Genomic DNA, 20597 nt, shown 5'->3' with positions numbered 1-20597 from the left:
CTTAGCACAAGGGATCTTTTTCTCCAAATGAGTTGAGAGGTAAGGACCCCTAAGGAAGCTGCTGCCAACCTCAAAACGGTGCACTTCAATAAACACTGATGGTCCAAAACATGTGTTTCACTTAAAGCCTATTAGGGTGTTGCTCCCTCCACCACCACCCTATATTTCCTCCACCTCCCCACATTATTTTAAATACAATTATATCCTTAAGTTAAAAAGATTTTTACTTTTACCCTATTTTAAATAATTTGAAACCCTAATTTTACTTTTCCAGCACCCACCCACAGAACTTTCTTCCCCTTTCCCCATTTTCATTTCACCTCCCCACCTCCCGCACTTTCATTCCTTTTTCTTCCTAGTTTTTTTTTTTTGGTTTGAAAGCTTCCATTGCCGCCGTGGTGTGAAGGAGCGTCGCCGTCGTGGTGTGGAGGAACATCGAGGAACGTCCAAAGCATCAACCAGCGTGAGGAAGTATACATCAATGGAGATGTCACCTAATAAAACAAACTCTAAAATAAAAAATGTAACCTTTAAACGGGAGGTGACATCTTCAACGAATGTCAACATCCGTTTAAGGTAAAACGGATGTTGACATCTGTTTTTCCTTAAACGGATGTTGACATCCGTTGAGGGATGTCACCTCCGTTTAAAGGTTACGTTTTTTATTTTAAGGTTTTACGTTTTTTATTTTAGGGTTTTATTTCAAGGTTTATTCGAATACGAGGAAACATTCTACGCACTACACCACGAGAGGGAGACTGCTTGATAATTCTTTTCACCACCACCAACCTTTGCAACTTGTAGTATCTCACAACGACGAAAGAAAAAGAGGAAGAAATATAATGTTAAAATGAAAGAAAAATATTTTACTCATGTACGGGACTAGAATAGGTTATTAATAAAATAGGTTGTGAATGGGTAAAATTAAAAAATAATAACCCTAAAAATAAAATTTTATTGAGGGACAAAATAGTAAAGGGGAGGTGGAGGGAGAAAGGTGTGGTGGTAGAGGGAGCAACACCCAGCCTATTATTGTAGACAGTGGCCCAATTTGTACTTCAGCCCAATCATCAAATGGCCCAATCTACAGAAAATCAATCCACAATTAAAGGAAAAGAAAAGGAAATTTTACAATTAAAGAAAAATTAAACCTATTTAAGAAAAACAATTTTTTTATTAAAAGATTTTCTAAAAAAATATTATTTTCCTACTTATTTACAAAAATATTAAACATACACCTAAAAACCTATTTTTTAACTAAAATTCTATAAAACTAAATAATTAATAGAAAAACCTAAAACTAACCTAATTCTAGACAATTAAAAACAAAAAAAGAAACTAAAAATGACTTCTAAACACAGAAAAATGGGGAAAAATAGAGAGTTAACAAACATGAAACAAAGTTAGTTGATTCATGCACTTCATGATGATGAAATTTTAATGGTTAGCCAGTACAATTCAGTGGCATGTATAACTCTAGAGTTAGGCACAACAGACAATTGGTGAAAACATAAATTATAAGTTATCATCATACCATCAAAAGCATTTGATCAAACAATGAATCCAATGGAATACTAATTCTCACCTACTATAAAAAAAATATAAATAATATACTAAAACAGAGGACTTTACCCATGTAATGAGTTAATCAGTCATGAAATTGGCCATCAGAAACAACGTTGGGGTTGTCTTCTTCGGGTGGAGCAGGGAAGTTAAGATCTATGAAGCTCTCTTTGAAGTGGGTGGAATCATTGGTGATGGACACCTAGTGCTTGACCAGACCCAATCACCTTAGAACAAAAGGGGGCATTCATTACCCGGCCCTTCGCAAATGCTTCGGTGACTCCCCAATGCGCTTGAAGATCAAAACTTCTTCTCAAAACTCTAGCACGGGTGCTTTTAGCGAACTCTTCTGAACTTGATCTCTTCCAATGATCTCTCTTCTTTGTGTACCATGACGGGGATATCGATACCAACGTCAGTGTTCTTGCACGACGTCGATTCAATGGTGAACGAAATGATGAACTAAGAAAAGAGATCCATACGCGTTATAAGGAACATGTGCACGAGGGGAAAGAAAGTAGGAGTTCAGAAGTGTGAAGAGTAGTGTTACAAAGAACAAACAAGGGCAAGGGAATTAGAAATTAAGGGCTTCTATGAGAGGTGTTTTACCATCAGTCATAATATCTTTTGAACATAATTTCAAGTTTGTCATTATGTCCCATTTATTATGGCACGTGATAAATTAAAAGTCATAATAAAGAAGACCTATCATAATATATTTTAAATATAATTCCAATTTTGTCTTTGTGCTGACATATTATTACAGGTCTCCTAAACTACTTCATAATAACTCAAATTTTTATTATGAAAATGTTATCGGTCAACTTATTATGACAAGTGGATTTCACCTGTCATAATAAGTCACTATAAAATCCTCGTTTTCTCCTAATGTCAAAGTTTTATTTTAAAAAAGAACACTCCTTAAGTCTATATCAATCATTTGATCGATTTAATCAATAACGGAATTCAAGTGAATTTGGTTATCTATGTACTATTTAGATAAAGAAATTATGTTTGAATATATAGGAATCTAAAGAAGAAAAAGAAAGAGAGAAATTTGGGTGATGAATGATGAAACTACTACACCATGTTTGTTTTGTTTAGTTTTTAATTTAATTAGAGTGATTGAACACATACTTGAAAAATGATAATTTAAGAGATAAAATTTGATTCATGTTATTTTTTATTTGAATTATATTCCTATTCTCCTTGTTTTTATTTTCTTTTATGAAGTAATTGCAGTGTTAGTTACCACATTTTCCAACACGTGATCCTCGCAAAATTTAAATTCAAAGTATCACACATTTACCACAAATAAATAATAAATAAAATAGAACTACAAATCTTAGTTACACGTTTGGAACACGGGTCCAATAGCAGTGGCCCAATAATACAAGGGCCCAGTCAACGATCGTGAATCTTTTCAAACAGTTATAGATTTGGACGGTGCCAAAAAATCAAACCTTACTCACTCTAGATCATACATAGTAAGACATGACATTTCACCAAATTTATTTTTAGGTCACTTCCCAAATAAATGGTAGGGTTCCTTTATTTCCCGATATATATATATATATATATATATATATATATATATATATATATATATATATATATATATATATATATATATATATATATATATATATATATATATATATATATATATATATGTTCTATCCATTCCACCTTATATGAATTTATGAATTATTGACTCATCTTTGCCAAATCAGAACAAATCGTGGATCAACTCACTTTTCTTCCTTTATCAATTCCTTCTTTTATTTGAAACATTACTCGTATTTTTTTTTCACGAATTATAATAGTACTTTTTAATATCTCGAGTTTTAGTTCTACTAATTAGGCTAATTTGATATTTGTAATAAAAGTAAGTTTTTTTCGAATATTATAAATATATAATTTTAGTCTCTGACTTTATTAAATCTAAAATCGTACTATTACGAATATACTATACTTAAAAAGTCAAAATTATAAATTCGTTTCTTATAAAAGATAAAAGGATTGAAATATACTAATTTATATTGCTAAAAGTTACTTACGTTATACAGCTTATAAAACGACATTCTACATTTATATTCACCGTGTGTAAGTTTAATTCTTTTACGTTATGTTTTAAATTTTGGTTTAGATGTACTTCACATTATGATGATTAATTTAAACTTCTAATTTAGTGAGATTATTATATCTTTACAAGTAAGATTAGTGATATATTCTCTTAACGCTAAATGAAGGAGATACACGTAAACCAAATACGTATTGATACTTTTTATAAGATGATTGTATTTATATTTATTAAGATGTACGTATTAAATAAATAATAATAAATAAAATAAAAATAAAAAATAAAGTGATAGATAGCGACAAATTATTTCCATATTTGTATTCGTATTTACATATTTGAGATAATTGGTTTAACTTGTAACTTAGAGAAAGAAATTATTTAAGATATTTATAATACATTAGTATGTAATTAAGTAATTAGTATGACATTAAACTTATTGGCAAAAGTATTAACAGTACTTATGTTGTTGTTAAAAATTAGAGATATTAACAGTAATGAATATTTTATTATTCTTTTACATTGAACTAAAAATATTGTCCTTAATTTAATAACATTAATCTAATAATTCCGAATTTTTAAATATAATATAAAATTTAAAATAATTATAAAATTAAGTATCATACAAATATGTCAAAAATAAAAAAACCATATTAAAAATAATATTTTTATGTAAATATGTGAGTAGATGCATTTATGTAGAACCGATGACAAATTCTAGTGTTAGGGTAGCCACAAACGAGTCACGCGTAATAAAAGCCTAGTACAATAGATATCCTAAATTTGACGTACAAGTTCACCTAATTATTCAATTTGGGTGTGCAAATTTGTAATATATATATATATATATATATATATATATATATATATATATATATATATATATATATATATATTTAATTTAAGGGTTAAATATGTTTTTTGTTCCTTAAGTATCATACGATTTTAGTTTTAGTCCCTACTCAAAACTTTCATGGTTTTTAGTTCTTCTAGTTTTGAAACTCTTAGTATTAGTCCTTAAAAATGAATGGCGTTAAGTTTTAATAGATGTGGCAAACGGCGAGGCAAAGTTTGATGCCAACTGCACTCTGCACTCTCTGCCACGTTAGTTTTCCTTTTATTGATGAGATTAAGTGGCACGAGTTGTTGATTGAAATCAAATTAATAAGCATTTCTCCACCAAGCAATAATCTTTTTATTCCCGCATTGAATTCGACCCGAATTCCCTTTCATTAAACCCCATTCTCACACCCTGCACATAATCCACTCCAGAAGGAGCCATCTTAGCATTTGCATTCACATTCACATTCAAATTCCCATTCCCATTCCCATTCGCACCACCGCTTCCATTGTTAGTCAACTCATCCACCTCCAAACTAACACTCTTCCTAATCGAATTAGACCTATCAAGACTCTTCCTCCTCCTAGAACTCGAATCAGAGTAGTATTCTTTAGTCTGTGCATTCCCACCAGGAACGCTCTCATCGTCATTCACCGGCTCCTCCTCCACAGGAATCTGCATATCAGTCCTCATCACATGTTGCACCAGCGCGTCTTCCACCACTGACAGCATCGTCGGCATCCTCGGAAAATTGCTCTGTCCGAGCAAATAATCGTCCCACGACGCCCGTGGCTCCTCCAGCGAGTACCGAGGGTCGTCGAACGACATCCTCCTGGCGTCAAGCGAGAACTGCCCCGCGTCTAGGGAGAACCGCCTTGCGTCCAGTGAGAACCTTGGATCGGTGTCGCAAGACCGCCGCCCGAAGCCGTAGTCGGTGATCTCCGACTGCGTGTCCTGGAACTGTCGCCCGATCGGCTTCTCCACCGGAAGAGCATCGTTCCTCCGCTTCTTCGCTTTCTGCTTCTGCCGCCACTTCTGCAATTTCTTGCTGAAAACCGAAGCCGCGGAGAAGAAGCTTCCCGCGAGGTCCTTGAAGTCACGTGCTTTTTGCTGCTTCGCTTGTGATGAGTCAAGGTCGATGTGGTCCTTCATTGTCTTCAGCTCCTCCTCTTCTTCAACGATGGCAACAAGCTCTTCTTCCTTAATTAAGAACCCAATTAACAATCCTAATTCTTAATCTGATTTGAATCAAAAACTCGTGCCACTTAATCTCATCAATAAAAAGAAAACTAACGTGACAGAGATGCAGAGCGCAACTGGCATCAAACCTGGCATCGCCATTTGCCACATCTACTAAAACTTAACACCGTCCATTTTTAAGGACTAATACTAATAGTTTGAAAACTACAAGAATTAAAAACCATCAAAGTTGCGAATAGGGACAAAAAACATATTTAACCCTTAATTTAATTAGTATCACTAATACAGTAAAAGTGAATACATAATTTAATACAATTATAATTATAAAAGAAATTACAATATCTAAAGTTGATGAATAGTTTAGCAAAAAGAAAACATATTTTTAACTAATTAGATTGAAATTTCAATAGATATTTTCTTTTGAAGAAAAAAGATATTTTGAAAATTATATATATATATATATATATATATATATATATATTACATTTTAAATAAGTATTTCTAATTTATTTATTTGACTCATGATGTTTTTATATTTGAAGACGTTCTTTTAATCTTCGAAATAATTAATATGAAATTTCTCATTTATAATTCTTTAAATTTTAAGAGATGATTTTCTAATTGAATAATTAGATTATTAGTATCATATTTGAGAATATGGGAAGAAGTTGAATATATTATATTTTTATTTTGACGGATAGTTTCATTTTTATCAATTTTAAAAATTGAATATATTTTTTATTCCTCATTAATATACTTATTTATAAAAGTTGAAGATTAAAAGTAATTTATCATAATTTAATAAAAAATTGAGAGATATAAATACTAAAAAATATATAATACTCAAGTCACAATTAAAATTAGTTATGAAAAAGTACATAGTAAAAAAATTTTCTTCTATTTTCATAAAAAGTGAATATACAAAATACTCCTAAGATAAAATATAATGTTAATTATTAAACTAATATTTCATTCTAAAACGAGACAAGAGAGAGTTTTTTTTTTTTTTAAGAATGGAAGATAACAAATGAAAAATGAGAGTAAAAGTAATGAGTGTTTTTTCTCAGAAATAAAAGAAAATAGGTAAGAATAGAAAATAAGACTAATATGTGAGAAACTGAAAAGACAATTAAAGAAATAAAAAATCTTAATAATTTTTTTTACTCTTTATTATATTTATTTTTATTTTATTATTTATTAATATTAAATGTTATGCTTTATAAAAGAAATAAAAAAATTAATTTAATTCTTGTCAATTCCTAATATAGTACATATAATTTAAAATTTTAAACTTATATATATATATATATATATATATATATATATATAATTTTTTGGATGAAGAATAAGTTATATATAATAGCTATACCCATGCAAAATAGGGACATTACAATTTTTTCTTCTTCTTTGGTGAGGATTCATTTCTTATACTAACTACCAATATATATCAGTAATAAAAAGACTATGTTAAAGACTTTACTGAAATATGTAAATATGTCTTAAAAATACTTATAAATTTCAGAAGACTTGAATGAATATCAAAGAAATTGAGTTATTTCTTTAATCAATTGTTTCAATAATATTTCTAAAATTTTTAAAGATAAAATAAAAGTTTTCAGATGTTAATTGACATTTAGTTAATACTATAATTTTTTTTAAACATTGCATATAACTTATCTCTCATTTTTTTTTAGAATCTCAAGGAAAAAGTAAAAATATATATTTTTATTTCAAGAAAACAATGTTATTCTCTTTCATCTTATTTCGCATGCCTTTTGTATATTTCGAAAAGATTCTGATAGACAAACAATCTATACATATATAATATAAGTCTAAGAATTTTATGATATTGAGATCATACATGTTGTCCTTATGTCTTATGAAAATAAGTTCCTTTCTTTAAAAAAAAAATCACTTATACATTTTAATTAAAATAAATTAATTTATCTTATATTCTAAAATTTTTATTATTAATATACAAATATTAAGCTCTGACCTATATAAAAATTATAAGCTATTTGAAGAATGCCATCCAAATGTTTTCCACAAAGAAAAAACTCATAATAAAATTAAATAACTTATAAAATACTTTTATTTATTCGGTTGCTAACTAAGTAAACAACTCAAATGGTCATGCTCTAAATCCGGTAGAAAAATATTTTCTACCAATTAAATTAATTAATGGAGCATTGACCCAATCTCTAATTCAAATTTAATACTCAACTTACTTCAGAAGTTCTTTGACCCTAAAAATTAATTAAATATTGTATGTGTATTAAATAATTATATAACATAACCAGCTGCACATATAACACTTCACGGTCTCTCTTCCTTCATAATTCAACTGTGGATTTTATTAGAGATGAAGTGATAACCTATTTTATTTGAAATTCTGAAATATGTCTGAACTTTTGTTTTAAATAAACTAGTGACCAATAATTCACAGCTAAAGATCTAACGCGATAGAAAATTTTAAAATTCTTGAATTTATTTTTTTCATTAAAAAAAACCTCAAAAAATCTTATCCGTTTAAAATAAAATACTCGATTGAATTGAAAGCCCGTCTACTCACGCATGCTCCTATTCTAAACTTTTTTTATCCAATAATTTGTTTATATATATATATATATATATATATATATATATATATATATATATATATATATATATATATATACTAATTTTTAAATGAAAAAACTAAAATGAAATACAATAAGTATGATGAAGCGAAATTATTTGAAATAATTTAAAAATGACAATGGTGGTGGTCCCAATTATCCAATTATAGATTGAGACCTGGAAATGAGTTGATTATTATTATAATGGTCCACATTTGAAGTAGAACCCTAAATACGTGTATGAGAAAGATGATTGACTATACGGATGATTACGCTGATTTGATGGACATGCAAGCTGGTTCGTACTTTCATATTATTTGGCCACAATCTATTCAATTCAACCAAGCCAATTATTAGTTCCTCTTTATTTTGCACTCCAAAATATAAATTGCGTTTAACTTTCAAATTCTTAATTCCCTCAAAATTACACTGTATGATTGCACAACTTAGTGAGGTGCTTTTTATATTAATGTCTAGCAATTTATGTAAAAAGTACACATATTATAAATCAACACTATGTCAAAAACCTAAAGCCTCAATTTAAAATCAAAGGAGTGTATACATAAAAAGTTGTTCTAATATTTACCAAATTGTAACCATACTACTTACATTACTTTTTCCGTAGCCATAGCCAACTTTTCGCATTAGTGTAATGTGAATTTTTGTACATCTAGATTTGAAATATGTCTTATTATTATGTTTGATAGTTTCTTCAAGAATATTCCATTTTTGGTTATTGCTTTTATGTATGTGAAATGTGTTTAAAGTACGAAATTTTAAGATAATCAAGCAACTTACTTATGTTATATTAATTAAAAATTAATGAGAAATTCAGGAGGAATTTAATTAGTAAAATTTTTGTGTGTGTTTTTTCTTTTATCTTCTCTTATTTTATTAAGTAATAAATAATCTCAAATACCATATTTAATTGTTTAATATTTTTCGATATGATCAAGTCAAAAGTTTTATAAGTCAATTTTATCTTTTAAGTAATTTTTTTAAAAAAAATTAACTATTTTTTATTTGACTGTTTTTTAAATTTAAGTATTTTTTAATTATAAATCTACTTAAAATTATAAAAATTATTTATATTTATAATAAAATTATAAAAGTTATTTTTTATTATTATAAAAAGAATATATATGTACAGCATATATGTGCATAGACATAATGTATGTGTTTATATTAGTATTATGAAAAAGAGAATATAAAAGCTTATTTGTAAGGTGAATTTGTATATATGCTGACTTATCCGGATACCATTTAATTTAAAATGAGATAAAACAGATCGTTTAGACTATTTAATATCATCTATAGTTGAAATTTAAAATGAAATATAAAATTAAATAAAAGTATGCTTATAATAGACATTTTAAAATAAATAAATTTATTAAAATATAATATTATGCTATATAAAACATTTTATGGAATTTTTTTTGTTCTATTTGAAATACAACTCCACTTTTGTTTTAGAAAAAAAAAAGAAATACAGCAAATTTTAAATTTCAAACATGAATGTATTCAAATCAATTTTAAACGTGAAGGAGCTGGATTGTGTCATCTCACCCTACTTTGTATTGCATTTGGTAAATATTCCCCATGTGTATGCTGGTTTTTGTCGTACATGCAAATATTCAAATTCTTACAATCTTCATAAGCAATTTTCTAGGGTTTAGATAAACTTTAGACAAACTGCATGCGTACGCATATCATATCGATCAATCAATTCTCAGATAAGAGTATTCCAGATACATGTGTTTAGTTAACGTGTATCCCTAGAGGTACTTGCATATTGAAATAAAAAAATATAAAATTAGTGTTTCTTACTCTTTTTAATTTTCTAAAATGGATTAAGTGTTTTATATTTTATCTTAAAAAACAAATATCTATACCTTATGATTTATGTCTACATCGTTCCGAATTTAACAAAATTTGTTCAGGGTATCCAACAACACTATGATTCATTGAATTTGCTTTTTCCATTACATTTGTCTTATCACTGTAGTATAATATTAACTAATAATAAGATAAATTTATAGTATATATAAGTTAGTATAAATCTTATTTTATAAGTTAATTTTAATTTTGTAGGATTAAATTAACTTTAAATTTATTTTTGAAAATATTATTTTTATTCAAAATTTATTATGATAGATTTGTTCTATGTTAGATCTATTATATTATTCTCGCCGTAAAATTGACATTATATCATTATTAATGTTTTATTTCATATTTAAAATATATATGTTTCAAAATAAATAAAAGATAGGTTGAAATTCTATTAATTTATAATATATAAAAAAGAAAAATATAATTTTACAAACTAATTTTTACATAAATTTGAATTAATTTTAAAATTTTTTACTTATTAAACATTGATGGTCTAGGATATGGATTCGATGCTAAGAAAATTGGAGATAAAATGCTTAAATGATTGTTTTTCATAAACTATAATCACATGTCTTATATAAGAATTTCAGTCAAATACTTAATAAGCCATTTTTGAGTATAGGACACCAACTAGGACTTAAAGATAACGGTACTTTCCAAATCTCAGATTTCTATCCTTAATTACATCTCTACCACCGTACCTTAATTTGGCTGTACTAAGTTAACATTAATGAACCATAATCAATAAATTGGTCGTACAATTGTATTGAACTTTCCATAGATAAATTTGTATCCTTGAAGACATATTTGTATATATGAGAATTAAAATAACATAATACCTAACATTCAATTGACAAAATTGATTTTGGAAGACTGATATTGTATTGAATTAGGTTTAAATTTAGATTAAATTAATAATAGAAGTTTAAAATCATTAATAAATAAATTTTACAAAAGGTTTAAATATAAAAAATAACCCTCGAAACCAAAATAAATTAAGAAATTCAATAAGAAATAAAGAAATAAAAAAGAACTTACTTTATAAATATATATCGATAATGTAAATGTTTTCTGGTTTTGTCCGTATTGCAAAGCGTGGAGGGCATTTATCTCCATTTGGTTTCTTCCCCAACTTTTTTTCCTTTGTCTTTTATGATGAAAGACTGAATTTTTTTCTTGATTCAATGGCAGTATTTAAAGTTATTAGGTGCACGCTATTTCCCACGGTTGCTTCTGGATCTACAGGCATGATTGATCTTGATTGATCAAGCCTCGCAGTTGTATGGGGACTGGTGTTTTTTGTTTTTTCTGTTTATATTATTACTATATTTCTTCTGTTTGTGCTATACTTTGATTTAGCTGCTCCCTACGTGTTTTCACAACATCAAAGAATATAGTCTCCTTAGCAGAAAAAATTAAGATCAGGCTGTATGAATTTCTGTTTAGCAGAAAAATAAAATATACAAGAAAAATATGTCAGGAATATTCAGACTATGTTTGGATAATCCCTGAAAAATGCTTCTCTAATTAATATATAGTTCTTTTAAAAGATATTCTTTTTATCTTATAAAAATTATCTTAAAAATAACTTTCTTATTTAAAAAAAAATGTTTTAGTCATATTTTTAAGTACAAACAAATAGATTACGCACATATTAACATGTGCGTAGAAAGGGATGAAAATACTAGATTTCAAAGTACTTTCACACTTAAATGATTTATATTTTATAAGCTATACGTTTTTTTTTTGTTTATAGACAGTTTTTTAAGAGTTAAAGATTAGGGAAATATTAAATATTTACGGATTTAAGCAATACATGTTTACGATTTTGAAGTAATAGATCGTATTTTTAATCCGACTTTTTTTTATTCTCAGAAAAAAAAATATTTTAGAATAATCTAGATTAACTATGGTGATAGGATCCCGTTGAGGCAGGGACTAGAGACGGTTCAAGTGATTTACCTTACACTTTTACACTACTCATGCACATTTTTTATTGTCATTACATAGTTTCATTATATGATATTTGGGTGACTTTTTGGAGTTAATGGGAGTAATGTTAAGGTGATAATTTGACTAGTTCTATTCCTGAACACAGTCATAGGTTGTACTGAATTTTTAGTTCAGTATGAGGTTTTAATTACTGTGAGATTAGAGGTGAAATTTAAGGGGCTAATTTGAATAGTTGAGGCAGAAATTCAAGAAGGATATATGTATGTAATTGGAATCTACTTTATGTAATTCTATATATAGTTATAGCAATACATAATTTTTTCCTATAAAAAAACAGATATTTTGCTTCTGAAATCTTGCTTGAAGAAAAAAGTAATTATAATATTCAAATGATTTTTTATATAAGTAAATAATTTTTATATATATACATAGATGTGAATTACGTATCGACTGAAGATAAAACAATTTCATATATATAATTGATACAAATCTTATTTTATAAATTAATTTTATAAAATTGAAAAATTCACTTTTAAACCATAAACATGACTAAAATAAGTTTTTTAATCTAAACATATGGATTTTAAACATTGATGAAAATTTATATTTTTCTATTTAAGCTTGCTCTATAACAAAAATAATAATTTAAGTGAATACATTAAGAGAATGTGGAGATGTGAAATCTCTTCTATAAGGTGTTTCGCTTTAACTTGGGAATACTTAAGAGACAAACTCTTGAAGAAAGAAAGATTTCAAAATGCACCTAGTTTACCGGAGAAAAGAAAATATGCAAAGGAAAACTGAATGAAAACATTGTAATTAAAAGTATCAAATATTCTAGACTTGGTAAGGTATTCGAAAGGAAAATTGAGTGAAAACATTCTTGATATGCAATTATATGAGTGAAAATTGTTATGTTCTAGAATTGTGTGTTTGTGAAGATAGAGTTATAAAATATCTCAAATTTAACAGTTGATGCTAGGGTAATAGAATGGAATCAAAGTCATCTTTAGTTATACTTAGAGCTGTCAATTTGATTTATGACTCCAGAGTTAGTCTTAACCCACTCTTGAAAAAGCCTCATCTTAAGAAGTCTCTCAAATGGGGGTAAAAAAAAAAGCCTCAACCCCAAAGCTCTCTCTCAAGGGGGTTAAGGTCAGGGTTAAGGTGGGTTTAGACCCACTAAAAAAATTTTGGAAACTAAACTTCAATATTCTCATAGTAACTATTAAAAGTACTAAATTTTATATTCATGTAATTGATTTTTTATTTCAAATTATTAAATAAAACTAATTAATTATAGTTTAATAGAATATTTAATATTCAAAATAACCACTTTTTTAAATAATTAAAAACAATTGTAAACCACACACTTAATTTTATACAACTAAATAGTATTACAAATTTATTTTACTAACATATTATAAAAATGCTTTATTTTGTTGTCAATTTTAATACAATCATGTCTTATAACGCAGACACCAATTATTAGAAAATTATATATAATTAGTAATATCAAAATAACCCCAAAGAGAGATAATAACATATTAAATTGATTTAATATTTACACTGCTTTTACGGTTCTTAAAAAGAATCACTGTTTTGTTTCCTCGACTTCTAAAATATCACTCAATCTATTTTTAACTATTTAAAATTAAAAATAATTCAAAAATTTATTATCTAAATTTTTTGGATCATAAATAGTATTAATATTTTATGTGTAAATTAAACTTATGTTTTATTTTATTTTTTTCTCTCTGATAATCTTTTCTCAAAATTACCATAAGATATATTATAAAAAGAAAGTTAATTTCTTAAAAAATTATAAAAAAATGAAAATTTTAAATAGACCTAAAAGTACTAAAGAATGACAAATGTTATAGTGTTTCAATTCTTTAACTAACACATTAAATAATTTATTTTTAACTTTCAATTAGAACACATAACATAAATGTATGTTTATGTTTATGACATTTAAAATGTAAACATTTTGAGTGAGTAGTACGGCGAGATTGAATCCTATGAGTTTTCTCTTTTTACTTATTATTTATGTTATGAGCATGATTTGTTGAATATAAAATGAAAAAGAAAATCATTTATATTTAATTTCTTTTTCAATAGCTTTCTAAAAAAAAAGAAGCCTCATTTTTTTTAAATTAAGAGCTTCAATTAGAGAAAATCTTCTCTTAAATTTCAATTAGGATAATTTTAGATAGAAAGTTAATTTCTGACTTATAACCTAAGAAAAGGGCGTTTATTAAATATTTAAATTTCTAATTTATAAAATGATCCTTTAATTATATACTTAGAGAATCTAACCCAATAAATATTGTCATTTTGCTTTTGCTTCTTGATTCTAGAACTCTCCTCCTATAAAAATTTCAATTTATTTTCTATAGTAACTATTTTTATAACAAATTAGGAGTTAATTATATTTTTTCTTGTATTCAAAATGAACATTTTTTCTAAAAAAAAGGTCCATGGATTGGCCCTGACTCACAGGGCTTTTGAAGATATTTTGGTCCAGTGGGTTTCTTCTACAAGGGACTTTTTGGCCTTGTGGATTTTTCTGGCCCCAACCCACGAAAAATTGACGGGTCTAGTTGTACCTTAAGAACGAAAAAACTATTGATGCAACAAAATTTAATTTTCCAAAACAGAATTGGGAGAAACTCCATTTATGTTATAATATTGGAAAATTCAAGTATAATTTTAAATTTCATGTTAAATAAATATGAGAAAATTGAACATATATAAGAAAAAATATCGATAAATTTATTGTCTTAATAGATTTTAGGTTAAAAATGATATCAATCTCTTATATGAATTAAACTCAATATCTCATTGGTGTTATCTTGTGAGTGAATCTCCCATAAAAAAATTAATAGTGCTATTAGAGTCGTCTGCGATATAAGTTATCTTAAAACCTATGTTCGAGCTAACCACAAGTACCAATTTACTTATATTGTGGTTCATCTTAATAGAATACGCTCTCAGATATAAACTAAACTCACATAAAAATTGACACTATCTTTAACCCAAAGTCTTAATACTAGATTTATAGGTCTACATCTTATATGACGCTTAACTTTATCCCTTCTACTAAATGTAGATGTTAAACTCACTTTAATTATCTAACATGATAATAATTTTATGTGTTTAAATAAAGTTGAGAGTATATAATAAGGTAGAATTTAAGGTGAGACAATTGAGGAGGACAAAAATGACTAAATAAAAATACTAGTTATGATTGAGATGTAGTTGATGTTTCTGGAAAGAAGTAAAACCATTTAAACATAACAAGAACAAAATGTATTAAAAGAATGGAAACGACAAAACTTGTAAAAATAGAAAAGAAAGGATAAAAGAAGAGTGGTTTATTATCCATTACAAGAAAAGGTTGAATTTTTTTATAGATAATTGCTTACAAAATAAAATTTATATGTAGATTGTACTTACCTACATAAATAATTATTATTGTTGACGAGGAAAAGAAAAATGAGCAAAAGTGAATTCATAAGGAAACTTACTTTGGAATGGAGGCATAGAAAACAAAATCCATGATAACATAATTTAATCGTGGATAAAATAAGAAACAAAAAGATAAATTAAAAACTTTCTGAAATCTCCAGTCCCAAATCTTCGATCTCCGCAAAAACGATTCAAACATTATTCATTACGATTTTATTTTCCTCCAAATCGTGTCTGATTTGAGTGAAGTTTATTTCTCTTTTAAGAAGATCAAAGACACAATTGAATTTATTTTATATACATATATGTGAAATTAGGAGGATCAAAGTTAAAGTACATTATATAAGTTGTTATTTTGGGAGCAGACAGTGACATGTTTACAGTATGATATTCACACTTCTTACAAAATAAAATTGTACGTGCAGATGAAAACAATGTTTAAAATTCAGACTTACATACGTTACTTTACCCATTATCTCAACACAATTAACGTACTAATAAAATAACTGTGAGTTCAAAATGACTATCATATCATATCTATACCAGTTAATTATTTTTTATCAAATAAAATGGCCAAAGGAGACATATTTATTGTCTATACTGTAGGATACTATTTTTTTGTACTGTGTAAATCGAGAATATGTTAAACGTGGCATTGTTGATTTTCTTTTTGTGTCATGAAAGGAACTAAAAGAATGGTGTGGAAATTATTGTGTAAGTTCGGCTAATTGTAATGTCAAGTCAGAAGTATTTTCCTGGTTGTTTCTTACTTTTCTATGGATAAGTTTTGACTGCGTGCCTAAGCTGAATTAGGGTAAACCGCATATTATACACGCCTACTTAAACTTTCCACAAAAAGGCTCATGTTTTCGTGCACAAAGGTATAAAGCTGAAGCAAAAAGAGAAAAAGAAGAGGAACCCGTTACCAACTTGATAAGCTCTAGTTTTCAATGTCAACTCACTATTGTATAACGTTATTATTATTAAGTCTGCATTTGAGAACCATAATTTCTTAATTAAGATCAATTAATGATGGAAATTAATCTTAACACTCCTCAATTAACTACATGGCAGCAACCCTAGGCGGCTAAGAAGCGATGAAAGATTACAGAAGGAAGGAACCCCACCACCATAGCATGTGAGAGTGACTGCGAGAAAGCCAAAACGCAAAAAATTGAAAACCATTCTTTTCTGATGGGTAGTTTCGTCAATTCCCCTCCACAATTATTATTAAATTCATATTTGCATTATTATAATCGTACTCACGCTCGTTCGCTGTATAAATACGCATCTCAAACACAGAACTCAACAACTACCATTCAACGTTTGGAACAACAGAGGAAGAGGAACTTCATTCACAGAGCAACAACAATGGGAAATAGCTTAAGGTGCTGTTTGGCTTGCGTTCTTCCGTGTGGAGCTCTCGATTTGATCCGTATAGTCCACCTGAACGGCTGCGTGGAGGAAATCACGCGTCCAATCACGGCAGGGGAAGTTCTCAAGGCCAATCCAAACCACGTTTTGAGCAAGCCCAGTTCCCAAGGCGTGGTTCGCCGGATTCTGATCCTCTCGCCGGAGACTGAGCTAAAGAGAGGAAGCATCTATTTCTTGATCCCCGCGGCGTCGCTGCCGCCGGAGAAGAGAAGGCACGTCAAGCATGTGAGTGGCCGCACAAGTCATATTGATAATGAAAAGAACGAGGTTAACAACAAAGTGTGTTCCAAGAAGAGTAACAACGATTTGTCGTCTTCACAACAATGTGATGACCAAGGCTCAGTAATTTCTAAGGAGAAGAAATGCTCGCGGCGGGATCGCCGGAACGGGCGTGGTGGATTGTGGCGGCCGCGGTTGGAGAGTATCTCGGAAGATTAGGTTTTTCTCTTTTTTGTTTGGTTTTTCCGGCGGCCGGTACCGGAATCTTGAGTGGGACCGAAGATGGTTCAATACTTGAATTGTTAAAATGTAACATGACCTTTTTTTCTAAATGTACGAGTATATATCTAAATTTGTGGATATAGAAGAGTTACTACTTTCTGCAGTGCTATATGATTTTTCTTTTGATTTTTTTTGTTTGGTTTGAACTAATTAAATTTTGATTCAGAATTTGTAAGTGATAAGAGAAACGAGAAAGAGAAACCCAGAAAGAACAAACTGAAAATGAATTGTATTGAAAAGTTGCAGAATAAACAACAAAACAAAGTATTTATACAGAAAAAATAAAGAAATAATTAAGACAAGTAGAACGCAGACCGAACAGCTTCCTAGACCGATCATCAGCTTCCTAGACCGATCGTCCTAAAGAGAAGACGATCGGTAGTGAGAAGACAACAGAACCAGTAACGAGAAGTAAACAAAACCTGACGAACGGTACACCCGATCGTTTGAGAGTCCTTACCGATCAGTGGTGACGATCGTTAAGGACGATCGGTAATTTAAAAGGCCTCTATCACCCTCCCTCAAGATGAACATGGATATTATGCATGTTTAGCTTGGAAGTAACAATATTAAAAGGAGAAGGATAGAGAGATTTAGTGAAAACATCTGCAACTTGATTGGTAGAAGAAACATGAAGAAGTTTGATAAGACCATCTTGAAGCTTTTGTCTAGTAACGTGACAGTCTATATCAATATGCTTGGTTCTTTCATGAAAGGTGGGATTTTTGGCAATGTGGATAGCAGAATTGTTGTCACAGTAAACAGAATAAGGGGTCGGACACGGTATATGCAAATCTTTTAAAAGATATTGCAGCCATTGTAATTCACAAGTTAAGGAAGCTAAAGACCTGTATTCGGCTTCAGAAGAAGACTTGGAAACGGTAGTTTGTTTCTTTGATTTCCAGGAGATAAGAGTAGTTCCAAGAAAAACGCAAAAACCAGAGATGGATCTTCTAGTGGTAGCACAGGTAGCCCAATCAGAGTCAAAATATGCATGAATGCGGAAGGAGTTATTTGTGGCATATAATAGACCAGAACCAGGAGCATTCTTTAAGTATCTAATAATCCTCATTGCTTGTTGCATGTGAGGTTGACGAGGAGTGGAGATAAACTGACTAAGTTGTTGTACGGAAAAAGTGATGTCAGGCCGTGTATGAGTGAGATAAAGAAGACGACCAATGAGACGCCGATAAGAAGAAGGATCAGTGAGAAGAGGGCCGTCATCAGCATGAAGTTTGATAGAAGGATCAGTAGGGGTAGAAGCAGGTTTACAGCCTAACATACCAGCTTCAGAAATTAATTCAAGACAATATTTTCTTTGATTAATACATATCCCATCTTGAGATCTAGCAATTTCAAAACCCAGAAAAAATTTGAGATCTCCAAAATTTTTAATGTGAAACTTGCTGTGTAGATGATCTTTGACGGTGGTAATTTCAGACAGATTATTTCTAGAAAGAAGTATATCGTCAACATATACTAGAATAATAGTGATAGCAGAAGGAGAATGTTTGATAAAAAGAGAGTGGTCGGCAGAGCTTGGTTTAAAACCAAGAGAAAACAACTCAGATGTGAGTTTATGATTCCAGTTTCTGCTAGCTTGTTTTAAACCATAAAGAGACTTTTGAAGTTTGCAGACGAGATTAGGAGTAGATGAACAGAGACCAGGAGGAGGCTTCATGTATATTTCTTCAGATAAATCACCATGAAGAAAAGCATTGTCGACATCCAATTGATGAAGAAACCATTTATTGATGGCAGCAAGAGCAAGAACAAGCCGAACCGTGGTGATTTTAACAACAGGTGAGAAAGTTTCATAGTAATCCAATCCTTCAGTTTGAGTGAAACCTCTTGCCACTAAACGAGCTTTATATCTGTCAATAGAGCCATCCGGCTTATGCTTGATACGATATACCCAACGACAACTGATATGTTTCTTACCAGTAGGAAGATTCACCAAAGTCCATGTTTGATTTCTTTCAAGAGCAGCAAGTTCAGAATTCATAGCCTGTTTCCAACATTCAAACTTGCTAGCTTCTTTAAAAGAAAAAAGGTTCAACTTGAGCAGAAATATTATGACAAAAGGAAGTGTGGTTAGAGGAACAATTATTATAAGAAAGAAACAAATGCATGGGATACGGGGTAGTATGGGTTGGTTGAATGCCAGAAGTAGTACCACAGTAGTAATGATCTAGATATGTAGGTCGAGTTTTGTTTCTAAGAGAAATTCGTTGTTCAACAGTGGGAATAATGATACTATCAGAAGTAGGATGAGAAATGTTACTAGGAGAAGAATTTGGAGCAGTGGAAATAGGTAGAACGGTATGAAAATCAAAGAAAATAACATCAGAATTATCATCATGTGTAGGAGAGGAAGGTGAAGTTAAACAATTTTTATAGGGAAAAATATATTCATGAAAAATGACATTTCGTGAAAGGATGATAGAATGTGAATGCAAATCATATAGCACAAACCCTTTGGTTCCAGATTTGTATCCAAGAAAAATGCATTTAGTACTTCTGGAATCAAGTTTTGTACGTCCTGCAGTAGCAGAGCTGGAGTATGATAGGCATCCAAAAACTTTCAGATTTGAAAAATCAGGTTTGATAGAATAAACTAATTCATAAGGAGATTTATTGTGAAGAAAATGTGTTGGAAGTCTATTAATAATGTGAATGACAAGTTTTATAGCATAAGACCAAAAAATGTTAGGAACTTTAGATTGAAAAAGGAGAGAACGACAAACATTGAGAATATGTTGATGCTTCCTTTCAACAATGCCATTTTGTTGAGGAGTAGCAACACAAGTAGTTTCATGAAAAATACCTTTAGTAGAATAAAAATCATTAAGAAGAAATTCTTTGCCATTGTCAGATCTTAGAATTTTAAGTGTACAGGAAAACTGGTTTTCAGTTAAAAGAATAAATTTTGGAAGTAAGGTTTTAACATCAGATTTGTGTTTCAAAAGAAGAATCCATGTGAAACGACTATAATCATCAACAATAGTTAAAAAATATTTGTATCCATCAATAGAAGAAATAGAAA

At 29.2% G+C, this 20597-nt stretch overlaps 2 protein-coding genes across 2 annotated transcripts; one reads left to right on the top strand and one right to left on the bottom strand.

The window, feature by feature from the left end:
• Positions 1 to 4838: 4838 nt before the first annotated feature.
• Positions 4839 to 5825, bottom strand: LOC108336656 (protein OCTOPUS). Its single transcript, XM_052880721.1, has 2 exons — positions 5784 to 5825; positions 4839 to 5684 (listed from the first exon to the last, which is right to left on the bottom strand). The coding sequence occupies exons 1-2, from the start codon at positions 5823 to 5825 to the stop codon at positions 4839 to 4841; spliced, it is 888 nt and encodes a 295-aa protein (XP_052736681.1).
• An 11090-nt stretch (positions 5826 to 16915) lies between these two features.
• LOC108337742 (uncharacterized) lies at positions 16916 to 17677 on the top strand. Its single transcript, XM_017574326.2, has one exon. The coding sequence runs from the start codon at positions 16988 to 16990 to the stop codon at positions 17486 to 17488; it is 501 nt and encodes a 166-aa protein (XP_017429815.1). The 5' UTR covers positions 16916 to 16987; the 3' UTR covers positions 17489 to 17677.
• The last annotated feature ends 2920 nt before the right edge of the window (positions 17678 to 20597 follow it).

Source organism: Vigna angularis, chromosome 7 (assembly GCF_016808095.1).
Source record: "Vigna angularis cultivar LongXiaoDou No.4 chromosome 7, ASM1680809v1, whole genome shotgun sequence".
NCBI lineage: Eukaryota > Viridiplantae > Streptophyta > Magnoliopsida > Fabales > Fabaceae > Vigna > Vigna angularis.
The sequence above is the reverse complement of the archived record's forward strand: the minus strand, read 5'-3'. Positions and strand labels throughout refer to the sequence as shown.

Excerpts from the sequence above, each read along its gene's own strand:
- LOC108336656 (XM_052880721.1), bottom strand. The coding sequence starts at position 5,825 with ATGGCGATGCCAGGTTTGATGCCAGTTGCGCTCTGCATCTCT. Across the intron at positions 5,685-5,783 it reads CAGTTGCGCTCTGCATCTCT|GAAGAAGAGCTTGTTGCCAT; the intron begins GTCACGTTAGTT and ends TTCTTAATTAAG.
- LOC108337742 (XM_017574326.2), top strand. The coding sequence starts at position 16,988 with ATGGGAAATAGCTTAAGGTGCTGTTTGGCTTGCGTTCTTCCGTGTGGA.